This window comes from Camelus bactrianus, chromosome 26 (genome assembly GCF_048773025.1).
Source record: "Camelus bactrianus isolate YW-2024 breed Bactrian camel chromosome 26, ASM4877302v1, whole genome shotgun sequence".
NCBI classification, from domain to species: domain Eukaryota; kingdom Metazoa; phylum Chordata; class Mammalia; order Artiodactyla; family Camelidae; genus Camelus; species Camelus bactrianus.
Window position 1 is genome coordinate 8,349,234 of NC_133564.1, and position 12,157 is coordinate 8,361,390.

General features: G+C 47.7%; 1 protein-coding gene across 1 annotated transcript in view; it reads right to left on the bottom strand.

The window, feature by feature from the left end:
• CSMD1 (CUB and Sushi multiple domains 1) overlaps positions 1 to 12,157 on the bottom strand; it is a 1,327,842-nt gene that overhangs the window by 221,922 nt on the left and 1,093,763 nt on the right. The window contains exons 15-18 of the mRNA XM_074353379.1: positions 11,274 to 11,468; positions 9,712 to 9,850; positions 6,354 to 6,541; positions 700 to 888 (exon numbers count right to left, since the gene is read on the bottom strand). Coding sequence (XP_074209480.1) covers positions 700 to 888; positions 6,354 to 6,541; positions 9,712 to 9,850; positions 11,274 to 11,468 — 711 coding nt within the window. The remainder of the gene's footprint in view (positions 1 to 699; positions 889 to 6,353; positions 6,542 to 9,711; positions 9,851 to 11,273; positions 11,469 to 12,157) is intronic.

A 12,157-nucleotide genomic window follows, 5' to 3' on the forward strand; every position in this document is an offset into this window, starting at 1 on the left:
TGGTTCTATTCACGGTCAAATGCCAAATCCCTGACTTTTTCTGCAAATGATCAGAAGTGACATGCTAGCCTATGTTGTTATTATAATTATGCGCTGAACAGTGGAAAGTTGAGCAAAACAGTGACACACAGTCACCAAAGATGTTACTCATTGTGAGATTTCCAAGAGCAGATCTGGGCAGACAGGGGAGGGGCTGGCGTCACAAGAAGACGCCGGCGGTCTCCTGAGAAACTCCCCACGCTCCCGGGGGGAGAAGCTCCACCAGAGGCAGGGGCTGTGGGGACGCAGACCAGCTGTGCAGACCTGGACGGAGCTGTCTGATGCCTGGCCCCACGCACAGGGAACCAGGTCTCACAAGGTGGGAGATGCACACTCACCGCGCCGTCTCACGCATGGTCTTCAGGGCCACGTGTGGGGGGGGGTGTGCAACTAGGCTCTGTGAGTTTGAGGGTCTGGAATGCAGCTGAAGGCCAGCCCATAATTTTCTGTTCTTCGTTTGTAAACAGAATCTCCACATTGCAGAGAAGACTTGCTGGGTAAATGTCAAGCACTCAACAGCAGTGTTTTGCAGGCACACAGCCTTTCAAGTAGAGGCCCTGCTCCAGCCTCACCCTCCCGCCCGGAAAACACTCGCCACCGAGCAGTTTCGTCAGTTCTCTGCGTCTGCTCCCGGCTGGCTGCTCCGCGAGCCGCACCTACCGTCACAGCTGGGCAGAGCGTGGTTCCACTGGTGGCTCCGCTCGCAGACGAGCGGCTCGTCCTCACTCAGCGTGTACCCGGGCTCGCAACTGAAAGTCACCGTGGACCTGATGCCGAAATTACTGCCGTGCCGATGGCCATTGACAGGGATGCCCGGATCCAGGCAGGAGTCCGACTCTACAGTCACACCTGGGTGCACAGAAAAATCCTGTCACATACCCCGCTTCCTGGGCGACAGGAAAGGAACAAGTTTGTGCCACAGCACATAAAATATCCCCGACATCACCGGACCTGGCAATCATGCAGCTAAACCCAGTCATCCATTCATGTGAAAACCAGCCCACTCCCAAACATCTGACCCTGCTGCTTCCTGCAGAAAGGCACAGATTACAACACGATTAACTAGACGACATCTAAGCGGTGCGGTCTCGAGTAGTCTGTTGACCTCCCTGAATTTTACCTTTCTTCATCTGAAAACCAGTGACTGCACTAAATAAAGTCTGAGTCTCTCTCTTTTCTATCTCTATCCCTACCCTCTCCTTTCTCTTATGTTTTCTGTTCCAATGGATACTGCCGACACCCTTCAATGTTCAGATACCTGCATATATCCACCCAAGCCCACACACATACAATGACACAGTGCAAAGTAAAACTGCCCTGGAGGTGCTTTTCTCAAACTGCAGTCCACAAACCCATACTTTTTTTTTTTTTTTCCAAATTTGCAGTCAAGTCAGCCACCTTCGAGATGGCTACAATCAGCCCACGCTGAGAGATGCTAAACAGTAAGGTGCTATATAAAGCCAACTAACGCTTATCACATCATTACTAGGGTTTCTTCTCTCTTTCTTTGACGTTTCTCTTTATTTTTAGAATAATATCTATTTTAAAAGATAAGAAAGTGGGAATAAAGGAAGAGAACGTCATTGCGATGTTGAGAAATGCAAACAAAAAAGACTTGCTGTTGCCAAACATAACTCTCCCAGGTTAAAACACTGCAATTATGACTTGAAGTATTAATCAAAAATCTTAAATTATTACCAATATTAAGGCTGTTTACTCTCCTAAAATTATATTTGGGACTACATTTCTGATCACTGCACATATTTCACCAAAGTTTGAGTGATGCATCTTATGAATATACTTTCCCTCATTAAGTCAAATACAAGAAGTGCAACTAAGGGGTGAGTTTCTTAAATATGCAGGGGGTCCGATCTTCATTCACAGAGCAACATGGGGTCCAGTGGGCACAGGATCACAAACAGCACGGCTGAGCCACCACTCGAAACCATGCAGTAAGGAACATGATTTCCCGGAGAAACGCAGCTCCCGCGAGGAGACCTCTAAACCCCTGGGATTTCCCGAGTGGTGGGAGCGTTACGTTACCCATGCTGGGCCCCTGGGACCACAGCTGGTGCTTTACATTCAGCAGGTCGCTCACGGTGGGCTCCCAGGGCAACATGCCTTCAGTCTGACCTACACGGTGCGCGGCAGGTGAAGACTGAGTTCAACCGTGTGGGACGAGGACTCAGTCAGCGTGAGGCTCGGGTGAGCCTCCCAGGTCGGCAGTGAGCTGTGCGTGTGGCACATCGCGGCCGGGCGGGGGTGACACCACCTGAGGCTCCATGGGGAGACGGCGCCGGGAACCCTGCCTGTTCTCTCCGCGCCCCTTCACGTGGCTGCTTCTGACTGTGTGCTTCCCATTAACGACACGACTGTGAGGATGGTAGCGGTCAGCAAGCTCCCTGAGTCTTTCCTCGAACTGTCACACCTGAGGGCCATCGCGGGACCCCAGACCTCGTGCCTGGTTTCAGAATCGGCAGAATGAGCAAGCTCGCACTTTTCAGGTTTGCGCTCTTAACCTCACAGTCTGGTTACACAGGGTAACAAACAGCAGAAAAGACTATCACAGTGAAGTTTTCCAGAGAAAAACATTTTCTTAATGAAAAGAAAAGAGAGCAAAGTGAAGAAACAGCATTATTTTTCCCAAGATTTTTTTTAAAAATCATTCTAACCAATATCCTAAAGCTAACATATGCCTATTATCTTAACAACAGGATGTAACTGTCTTGACCTCTTGCAAAGCATGGCAACGAACACACACGTGCCCTACGTCCCTGCACGAGCTACAGATACGCCAAACAGTACAGGTATGGCCTGTCCCAAGACCCATCGCCTACCCTGCTCCTCTTTCTCTGTACACACATGCACACACACCCGCACGCACACACACGTGCACACACATGCAGGCATACATGTACACACACACATTCTAAGGTAGTGCTTATCAAGTCTCACAACAGCCCGGCGACTGCATACAGCACATGCCCTGGGCACAGTGCAGACACAATACTGGCTGGTTGGTTTTGTAGCATCACAATCAACGCAAGGACTCCCTCAAAAGAGGACTCTGCCAAAGACACAAATTAGCCTCCAGGTTCCTGAAAAAGCAGTTAACTAAGTTATTCCATTTCATCACATGACATCCTGTGATCCCTAGACAATGTGGTCACTGGGCTGAAGGGAACAATCGTAGGAATTGTCACTTTACATGGTGTGGGGGTGACGTGTTAATGAGTGGGGTCCGTGATGAAATTTATAAATGGTAAGGAGACTTTCTCACACACAAAATGTGTAGAGAAAATAGAGAAAAATATTAGAGGAAACCAAAGCATACGTATTTAAATTCAAAATTCTTTACATGTCAAATGGAGCCAAAAAATAAAACTGTGAGTCATAATTGCTTGTTTGTACCAACCCTACTTCATTATTTCTTCATTCATTCGTTTGTACACATAATGGGCACACATCCTGAGTTGAGGAATGAGAGTGAGCGTGACCCTGTGCACTGACCATCTTTTGAATGGCAAGAGCCCGGCGGGGGACCGTGGGGGTGACTCTGAGCTCAGGAATCCACACTGCACTAAGGTCACAGGTGAACACTGATGCACAGTGATGTCTGGGAGAAACTGCTCCTGCAGGACGGTCCCCGGACAGGACGGCCGTCTGAGGGAGTCACTGCGCCCTCCAAAGCACCTGCCCACAGAAGCCATGTCCCGGGACATCCAACCTGGCCCTCTGACATCTGTTTAGCCCTAAAGCCTGCGGCCATCTGTCTACAACACCCCCTGAGAAGCACTGCGGTGAAGGTCCCAGGCCGTCCTGACTGTTCCCTGTGAAAGTCCCAGTTCCTGCATCTCTCTGGCTTTTGCTTGTTTCCCATTTCTCCCCAAACCATCGGCATAGATAAGCTAACTGAAGCAGTAACAAGTCAGCTCCAGTGAGACTTCCTGGTGATGGCCTTTCAATGCTTTCGCCCAGAAACTACATCAGAAACACCTGGAGCCTTCTGGAAGGATCCCTGCGTGTTCACAAAACACCAGTCAGGACAAACGTTCAGCCCAGGGTCCCTCTAAGCCAGAGCACCGGCCAGCCGGACGCCTGGGGAGCCTGGCACCGGGTCCCCAGCCCTCAGCGAGGACTTTTCCAGGAAAGTCGGAGGGAGCAGGAATTGTAGACGTGAAGGGATCGGGCACATGAGACACTCACACAATTACCCCTCCAGATGCGCCAGCTGGGGGACTGTCTTCACCTGCCTTTGACTGATGCAAAGAAGGGAAACTGCAAACAGCACTGTTCTCTGAGGATCACTCCAGGTTATGAAAGCACGCCTTACTCAGGCTCACGGCCTCTTTCCATACAGGATAGATACAAACAACCCGGAAACATCACGAAGCCAGTCTTGCCAGCTTGCATTGGTTACTGCTGGAATTATCTACTCACTAAATGTATATTACATCGCATCATATCGTGCTACATTACACTGTGTTAGTGAGGATGACAGTCCACATAGGAACCCGTGACTGACTTGCCTCGATTTTCCAGAAATAATAAGTAAGAACAACGACCTAACTTAAACGAGGTCAGGAGTCAATGAAATTAGTTTGTACTCCCTGCATATGGGCTTTGGAACACGTTTCTTCAAAAGGAACTAGAAACAGGCAAAATAATCTGCGGCACACAAATACGAGAGAGGAAGAGAAGACAGGGGAGCGCGGCTCTGTGATTTGTCAGAGCCTAAAGCTCTTCATTCTCTTAGGTTCCACCCAACTATGTATCCACTGGCCAATGTGGTCTAGTTTTTTTTAAATGTGGGGGGTGGGGTGGAGAGAACACATCTCAGCCGCTCAGTGCTGAGGAGCTGCACAAATTCAGGTGCTTAAAATGTAATACATCTTCACCCCAGAGAAGAGTGATAACTTGAAGGGACATTAAAAAGAAATGAAATACAAAATTTTCTCCTTCTTAAAATGCACTTCAGGCTTAAAAATCATGTACCTTTGAAATAAATGCTGTATATATGAAACAAAACTAAAAACTTTGAATTAAATGTGAAATTAGTCTTTAAATCATTAATAACCTATTTTCTTTTTAGCAGAAAATGAGTATAATTTAATTCCATTTTTAATCAAAAAGTACACACGAGCTTATATGTGTATTTGCATAAAATTATATACATGAGAGTGAAAAACAGAAATACTCACAACAGGTTGTCAGTTTTAGTTGTTGGACAGGGTTCGGGCAAGATTAAATGAGAAGCAGGGAGTGATGCGGGGGAAGGAAGGCAAGAAAAGAAAAAAAAGACTAAAAAGTCAGCGTGTTAGACACGGCCCCATTCATACATTTATAAAATGGTATGTGCAGGTTGGTATGTATAAACATATTTTTACAACAGCATTAGAACTTCATTTAGTTTATTTCATGAGAGATTCTGAAAAAGAACACCCCTAAAAATGCTAAAAAATAAAGAGTTTATTCCTTCAGCTTCAGTATTGACCTGCACTCATCCGTCTTCCTTCACTCTACTCAGAGAAGGGAATAACTGCTGCTCTTTTTAAATTGACCAGCGTTAGAAATGCCTTCCCAGGCTGAACCCCCCTCCGCTCCCCTCCCGAAATGCGCCTGCATAGACTACTATCAAATAAGACAACCCCTTGATCTCCTAACTTGAGGAGCTAAAGCTAAGGGTCAAAGTTGGATGGATGGAAACAGAAACGGGACAGAAACCGGGCCTGCTCTGCGAAGTACGCCGCATCGCGGTGTTTCAGCAGCTGTGTTTAAATATCCCTAACCACCGTCCGTCAGCGTTTTTCACAGTTACTATCAGCAGTTATTTGTCATTTGCTGAAAGTTCCACTGGGCTTTAATTCCTTCTCTCTTAGTTGCACGCTCCCTACCCAGCGAAACAGGTGTCTGTGTCCTCACCAGGAAGCAGCGTGAGCGCCCTAACCAGTCTTCCAGCAAAAACCACTGCTCAGACACAGTTTCAGTGACTGCCCCTTAGCTCCTTTGGCAAATAGGCGTATTTTCTAGTAGTAGGAATTTATCATTATGTTGGGCAGTGAATGAGCACATTTCATGGTTTTAATTATTTCCTTATTTTTCTTTATAATAAACTAATATGTCATCTTTTCTGAGCTGTGAGGTGAAACCCCCAAGGTGCTCTGTCACGACAGGAGAGAGTTCTCAGGCCGTGCAGCGCGGCGTGGTCAGCGGCACGGGGCTCAGAGAGCCAGCGTCGCTTCCCGCCCGGCAAACCCAGGCCAGCGCGACGGCTCCAGCAGGTGGCGCCGCGCCGCCCGGGGAGGCCCACTTACTCTCGTAGCGGAGGAGGAAGCCCACGCTGGACCGGCTGTTGTCGGTGGTGAAGAGCAGGTGCATGAAGTTGCCGGTGCTGACGAGGAACTGCGGGGCCTGCGTGCCGTGGTACTCCCCGATCAGCGGGGATGCGCTGGCCGGCCCGTCTCTGACCTCCAGGGTGTCGTAATTGACCTCCGTCTGGAACCTGCGGACGGGCGCATCCAGTCAGAGGACAGAGGCAACGCCCTGCTGACTCACAGACATCCCTGACATCTTCACTCGCTGACTAGAAACCCCTGTCCAGCAACGGAGACACAGCAGCACAGCTGTGTGCCCTCTCACAGACTGGGCACAGGGAGGGCTCAGGGAGGCCGCTCTTCTGGAGGGAAAATCTCACCACCACATCCCTCCCTCTGACTGAATACTCTGCCCTGTAACATCACAAACACAAACGGGGGCCCTGATTCAGCTCTAAAGTAAAAATACTCTGAGCCGTAACAGTTATTGTAAATAGATAGATCATCATCAATTAGTGAAACTCAGTCACTACGCATTTTCAAACTGTTTTTCACGATCCCCAGTGTAGCATGATTATGGATTTCTTAAAATGAGCATATTGCAGTGACATGATCTCCTAAAGAAAAAGGGTAAATCGAAACACATGAGCACACTCCAACACCTTCCCTGGGACAGAAAGTCCGTGTCTGCTCAAGCTGTGGCCTCCCGCAGGAGGAGGCAAGCACACCAGGCATGTCACTGCTGCAGAACCAAAGGCTACTTCGAGGATTTGAAAAAGTTAGAACAGCTTCCAAAGAGTGCGTCACATTTCTTCCAAGCAGGACTCACGCTTCCAGAGAGCCCGCCCGCTGCTAATTTATACGCAGCGGCAGCCTCTTGGCTGTTCTTTGATGCCACAGAGATACCATCCCTGCACTCAGATAATTTTGTAAATGGGCCCGTCTTGTCCTCAAAGAGCTAGGCCAGTTCCCAAGTGTCTGGCGGGCTCGCAGGGAGCAGCTCAGCCCCGGGAGCCTCTGGTTCACTCAGTGACTCCCAGACAGAGAATCCCGGAGCAGCGTGGCCATCACTCCCAAGGTCTACATGCACACTGCTGACAGTGAGGAGGAGGGAGGGGAGAGAGGCTGTCTGAGCTTCCCGGCCTGGAGCAACAAAAAAAGACACTGAAACCAAAGGGTCCTGACCTGTCTATCATTAAAGCATATACTCCTCTGGGTGCAAATGCACAATAATGATATAATCTTGCAACTAACTTAGGATGGTTCCTGAGCTTCATCTTCCATAAAGAGGAATTAAAACAATCGGCGTAGCTCGTGGCGGGGCCAGCACACGGCCGCAGGCTGAGCCAGGGCAGCTTTGCCTGTTACTATTAAAAATACTCTCTGAAGACCCTAGGGCTTCTCAGCTATCTGAAGCCACACTCCACAAGCCTAGATAAGCATGGGCTAATGTGAGCTGAATGAGTGGCACTGAAGTTTTCACTTCTTTCATCTTTAGAGACAGGTAGGACCGAGAGGGCACGCCTCAACAGGGGAAAGTTTCCTCAGAAAGAAAATCTAAACGCTTTGCGTTACCTGCCAACCCAGCACACGCTGAGTAACAATGGCGTTGGCATGGAAGTTAAAACCTGTTTGTGCGAACACGTCCTCTACTGGGACGTCGGCCCACAGCTCATGGGGTAAGCCAACGTACTACGCATCTCATCCCTGGAAGAGCTGCGCACTACGTCTGGGGTAAAAATCACCAGTGTCTGAAGATATCAGAAAAGGTGGTACTTACAAACGGGCTTTAGCAAGCACCACAGTTCAGTAACGTCGAAAAGACAAGACTGAGAAAAATTATATGAGTATTTTCGTTCAGGCAACTGAAAATAGAATGCTAATAAATTGTGCCAAACCGAAATATACAACTACTATTTTTAGTAAATGATTTAAATCTGAGGTGCTTCTGGGAGCCAGGATGTGCACCTGCTCTCTCCCTCTCAGTGCCAGAGCATGTGAAAATCAACAAGAAATCAAACTCAGCTTACTGAGCATTTTACAAAGTTAACTTTTCCAGTGATTAAGATTAAACGGACGCAACCATTCTCTCACATAATGAACACATAAACCCACGTTTCTCTTTTCTTCTGAGAGATTTTCCTGCTGGAGTTATAATTATCCTCTCAGATACAAGTAATAATATCCATAATAACTCCAGATACAAGCACTTAACGAGCAATAACATGATTCTTGCTAAACCCCGTCCTGTGTGGACGCGCTCTACTGTATATAAAATGCACAAGGTCCTACTGTGTAACACAGGGAACGACATCCAATAGCTTGTAATAATCATTAATGGAAAGGAACCTGAAAAAATACACACATGTGCCTACATATGTGTATCACTATGCCGTGCACCAGACACTACCACAACACTGTAAATCAGCTATATTTCAGTAAAAATTTTAAAAAACCCAGCTTTTCCTCTATGGATTCTATTATTAACTATTAGAAAATAAGTTAAAAAAAAAACAGGAAAAGAGAGAAATAATGTAACAATGTGCATCTGTCTCAAGGCATTATAATACTCTGAATATCAGAGCCCCAAACTCAGTCCAGTTAAGGAGGGCATCATTAGAGAAAGCCCGTTTGCTCACATATTAAGCCTGAAACACTAAACAAAGGTATTTCCTCGGATTTTAAAGCATACAGGACCATCTCAAAGCATTTTTGGTTCTTACTCTTCAAATCGATTTCATTGTTGAGACACACTGGACAATATTTTATCCTGGAGAATTTAAACAGCATGCTCTTTTAAAGATTATCAAATGCAATTATCAGACAGCTAAGCCAAACAACATTCCAGCACTGGAACCACTCAGAGCTAACCAACAGGTTACGAGGAACCCGGGGCACACAGGCTGTTGCCAGCTCTGTATCCGAAAACCCACCCTCCGGGTCCCCGCGGCCATCAGCAGAGCGGGAGAGCTGTTCCCTGTGCTGTTCCAGCATCACCTAACGGACCAAAAGGGCTCAGCTCACAATCACACGCCGAGCAGAATTTATCCCACCCTCAAGTCCAAAGTCCAGACCTGGACTAAAGAGTCAGTGATGTGAGCGCCGGGAAGTGCCCATCCAGGACCGCCACCCCCGTGACCACCCCTGCAGAGGCGCCTCAGATGTGCTACGAGAAGATAAAATTCCAGAAGAACGGAATGTATCATTCCAGTGCCTATCTCATTGTGAGAGAACTCCTTTGGGGGAGCCACTGAAAAGCTGTCACAGTTCTAAGACTTAAGATCCATTTAAATACAAACACTGAGCATGCATGGGGTCTTCAGGTCCAAATTAATGAAACGAAAGATTTTTTTCTTACCGATCAAATGTTATTTTGATAGAGTGTCCTGGTTTTGCTTCAATTATCCATTCGCAATTTAAAGAATCTTTGTAATACCCTGGCCATCCCGGGGGCAAAATCACCCCGCTCGAAGCTGTCAGATGTCCGCCGCACGGGGCTGAAAGATGACAGAGGTGTCAGGAGGTCAGCTGCAGACGTGGGGACGTGCAGAGCAGCACCTCAGGCAGGAAGGTGCTCCTGACCTCCTGCTTTCTCGTGTTCAGGCCAAAGCTCCCCCCAAGTAACGGAGATCGCTGAGGGCAGAGCACAACCCACCCCTGGCCCCTGTCACCCACCTGCACCCACGCGCTCATGTGGTCGTGGCACCAGCCGGGGGAGTGGTCTGTGCGAGCGACTTCTGTGAGTGATCACGTTCCACCATCACGACAAAGCCCTGAGGCGCCAGCACCATGGACACCCACATTTCACGTGGATTTGGAATTCAACAAATGTCTCTTGACTACCAAACTTAAAAATACTTCACGGCGAAAATTAAAATACTCAGCGGTGTGTGTCTGTGTGTAAGGATACACTTTAAAATACATGTGTGCATTTATTCACTTCAGGTTGTGTTCATTTTATTAAAATAATTGGCCACATACATCTTACTAAACTGTTTGTGAATATTAAAAAACAAAACAACTGTGACCAACGTACCATCTGGTGGGGACATTAATACTGGGGGCTGTGCATGTGCGGGGGCAGGACATTTGTGGGACATTTCTGTACCTTCTCAATTTTGTTGTGAGCCTTAAATTGCTCTAAAACTGTCTTCTTTTACTTTAAAAATCTGTATTTTTTTGGTATTTACTGGAGATACTTTTTTTTAAAAAAAGCTTTTCTTAGCTCATTATGCATGGACCGTTCTGATAGGGAGGTTTTGAGTATATACTCTCTATTTTTTTAACCTGAGTAAACATTAAAGGTAATAGCTTCCTTAATTTTTTCCCCTTTAGTTTTCTGACACAGGTAACCGGAGTGGAAACGTCAAGAAGAAAATTCGTTGGGCAGTATTTACGTCATCGGCATTAAGGGCGACAAAACAGTTCACTGAAAATCATGTTGCTGCTATGAGTTGAAGTACGCCCTCCACTTCCAAAGCCGTATTTTTGATTCCTAACCCCAGCACCCCAGAATGCGACCTCGTGTGAAATAAGGCTGCTGCACACATGACAAGATGAGGTCCCTAAAGCGGGCTGTAGTCCAACGGGACTGGTGTCCTTAGAAAGGGGGGAATTCCGGCACAGACATTCCCACATGGAGAAGGCGGGGGTGATACCTCTGTGAGCCAAGAGAACCCCAAGACTGCTGAGCAAACACCAGGGCGGGGAGAGGGGCCCGGAGCAGACCCCCCCTCCCAGCTGCAGGGGGCCAGCCCTGCCGGCGCCTGGATCTCCAGCCTCAGGACTGTGAGAAAACACACTTCTCCTGTCGAGGCCTCTGTTCTGCAGTGCCTGCTCACGGCAGCCTAGGGAACCAAGGCAGGTGACTGTCTGTTCTCTAAGTCAGAGGCACCGCTTCGAAGGAGAGTCAGGGCGCACCTTCGCAGCGGGGCACGGTGGAGCTCCAGACGACGTTCCCATCCTGCAGGACACAAGTGATGGACTCCGAGCCCTGTGTCTTGACAAAGCCGTCATCACAGTGGAAGGAGACGGAGCTCCCAAGCAGGAACCGGTCACCAAAGCGCCGGCCGTTTATGGGGATGCCGGGGTCGTGACACTCGTTTTGACCAAACGCTGGAAAGAAAGAGGAAAAGTGTAATTAGGATAAAAATTATTTGAGTATTAATACTGTGTACTAAAAGAGAAAACAGAATCAGCTATAAAGCAATTTATTTTCCTAAATTTCAGCTATATTTTTAAAGATAAATACATACATTCAGTGAACAGTCTCCATGTCTAGAGAGACAGAAAGAGAAGACAGATGGATGAACAGACATCACGCTGTGCACGTGGCGCTTCACAGTCTGAAAGCGCTTTTTCACCAAGAAAAACATAGAAGTTTCAGTGGAAGGTAGAAAGCATTTGGTTCCAATGTATCTAGGTTAGCATCAGGCTCTGTGTTCACCGCCTGCCCCGAAGCAGGTTACCTCGCTGATCTGGTGCCCTGAGCCTGGTCACCTTTACTGACAGCAGGGAAGCAGGAAGCCTCTACGCCAGTTAGTGAGGCTTTAAATGAAATAGCACCTGGAAGACCTTAAGCAGATCCTAAGAGAAGTGGGCAGTCAGTAAATTGTAAGTCATACTGAATATTGTTCTCTGACTTCATTCCCTCAACAATGCAGTGTAAGCAGATGCTTTCAAACACAACCTATTATACAGATGAGGAAACTGAAGCAGAGGAAAGTTAGTTGTCTTATCAAAATTCACTACATGCACACAAGGGCAGGAATTCGAATCCATGGCCCCTGACCCCAAGTGCCTCA